This window comes from Tupaia chinensis, unplaced genomic scaffold, assembly GCF_000334495.1.
Source record: "Tupaia chinensis unplaced genomic scaffold, TupChi_1.0 Scaffold000178_1, whole genome shotgun sequence".
Lineage (NCBI taxonomy): Eukaryota > Metazoa > Chordata > Mammalia > Scandentia > Tupaiidae > Tupaia > Tupaia belangeri.
The window spans coordinates 2,116,833-2,118,813 of NW_006159653.1; the positions used below are offsets into that span (position 1 = coordinate 2,116,833).

The 1,981-nt window shown below is 63.8% G+C and overlaps 1 protein-coding gene across 1 annotated transcript in view; it reads right to left on the minus strand.

The window, feature by feature from the left end:
• Positions 1-1,981, minus strand: part of ABCA3 (ATP binding cassette subfamily A member 3) — a gene marked incomplete in the record, with an annotated part of 50,353 nt that overhangs the window by 4,407 nt on the left and 43,965 nt on the right. Inside the window, 2 exon segments of the mRNA XM_027770991.1 lie at positions 928-1,122; positions 1,522-1,650. Of these exon segments, the coding sequence (XP_027626792.1) occupies positions 928-1,122; positions 1,522-1,650 (324 nt within the window).

Genomic DNA, 1,981 nt, shown 5'->3' on the forward strand with positions numbered 1-1,981 from the left:
GACATAGAGACAGAAAGCGAGAAATCACCCCCCAGGGGGGATGGTCACGCCGCAATCCCTTCTCCTCCATTCTCCTCTCGGGATCTTGGGCACGCACACACACGCACCTGGCGTGAGTTTTAAGCCACCGGGTCCGGGACACGAACCGCAGTCGACTACGTGGGAGTCCAGCGACATAGCCATTACGCTAACTGCTGGCTCCCAGTGAGAAAGCAAACCGCGGGTCCAAGACTCCAACCACCGGCAGTGGAGTGGGAGTCCAGCACTTTAACCACCACGCCCAGGCCCAGATTTTAAGGCAACCATGTTTACTGTGTTCAGAGGAGTAGCCTGCTTGTTGCCCCTTGCTGTCTCTCCTCTCGGGAACCAAGACTGAAAGCGCTCTGGGCCCCTCACCCCACCTCCACTCTGGGCCGTGCGTGCTCCCTGGCTGCGTTTCCTGCTGCGAGCTCTATTTCTCGGAACACAGAAAACACAGTGGCCTTGAAGCCTAGACCCGGCAACTTCGGGGACCGGGGTCTAGGTCTATCCCTCCCTGGGCCTGTGTTGTGGCCCCTTGGTGGGTAGGTGGCTGTGCACTGCTCACCGGCCTTGAAACACTTTTTGGGGGAGTCTTGGCGACTCAAGGCCAGAGTCTGTTGCTGCCAGCTGGCGCAGGCCTGCGCTGCCCCAGGAGGGCTCCCTGCCTCTCCGCTCCATGCCCTGTAGGCACCCGAGACTTGAGCAGAAGGGCTGCCTGGTCTGTCCTGCTGGGGCCCGGCCCAGTGTGGGAGAACTGGGTGGCCTGGGTCTCCCTCTCAGCCCTCTGGGCTCCACAGGCTTCACCTCAGGGCTTGGACACAGTGTGGGGCAGTGGCTCCTGCAGGGCTCCCGGCATGAGTGCGGGCCGCCAGCCCCAGCCCGCAGGGCCTCCGCAGCTGCACCCACCTTCCCGATATCAGTACTGACGCTGTGGCCCCCCACGAAGGCATCCCCAGCAGTGATGGCCTCCTCCCCGGTCAGCATTTTGAATGTCGTGGTTTTCCCGGCTCCATTGAAACCCAGCAAGCCAAAGCACTCCCCCTTCTGGACCGCGAGGGAGAGCTTGTCCACGGCCAGGAGGGGCGCCTGCTGTTCATACACCTGTGGGCCCAGAGAGTACGGAGTGAGGGGGCCAGGGACAAAGGGGATATTGGGCAAGGGGACTCAATTCAGAGGGGACACTGGGTGAGGGGGCCCGAGATGGGGGACACTGGGCAAGGGGACCCAGTTCAGAGGGGTACCAGGCAAGGAGCTCGAGGCAGAGAGGACACCAGGTGAGGAGGCCCGAGACAGGAGACACTGGGTTAAGGGGCCCTACTCAGAGGGGACACCGGGTGAGGAGACCCAATTCAGAGGGGACGCTGGGTGAGGGGGCCCAAGAGGGGACAACGATAGCACCTCAGACAGGTGGTACTAGACGAGGGGCCCAGGGCAGGACAGGCAGCCTGGGCTTCAGCCCTTGGGAGAGGGACGGCTCTGGGATGGCCGTGTCCATGTCACCTTGGAGAGTTCTCTGACCATCAGAGGCGTGTCGAGCAGGGCATCCAGGCTGGGGGCCAGGATCCGGCTCCTCTCGGCGGCCACATCCTGGTCCTCGGGCAGCACTGCGCTACGGCTGCACAGTTCTGTCTGGGCTCGAGACAGAGACCGGCACGTGAGCCCCTGCCCCAGAGTGGCCTGGGAGGGCTGGAGGGGTCCCCCAGTGGTGGCAGCCAGGAGCAAACTCCCGGAGCCAGCACTGAGCCCAGGAGCTTGCTCCCCTAGGAGCATGCCTGCGGGATAGGGAGGCGAGGCCCCCAGAGAGCCCTGCTGTCTGAAGACGCCCGCTCAGCCCCGGCCCGCCTGCGCCCAGTGAGGTCTCCGCAGGCTCCGCTCTGTTTGTCGGAGGCTGTGGAGACCCCAGAGTCCCTGGAAAACTGAATGTCCGTGATGTCTGCGGCGAGGCCCTGGAGCATTGTGG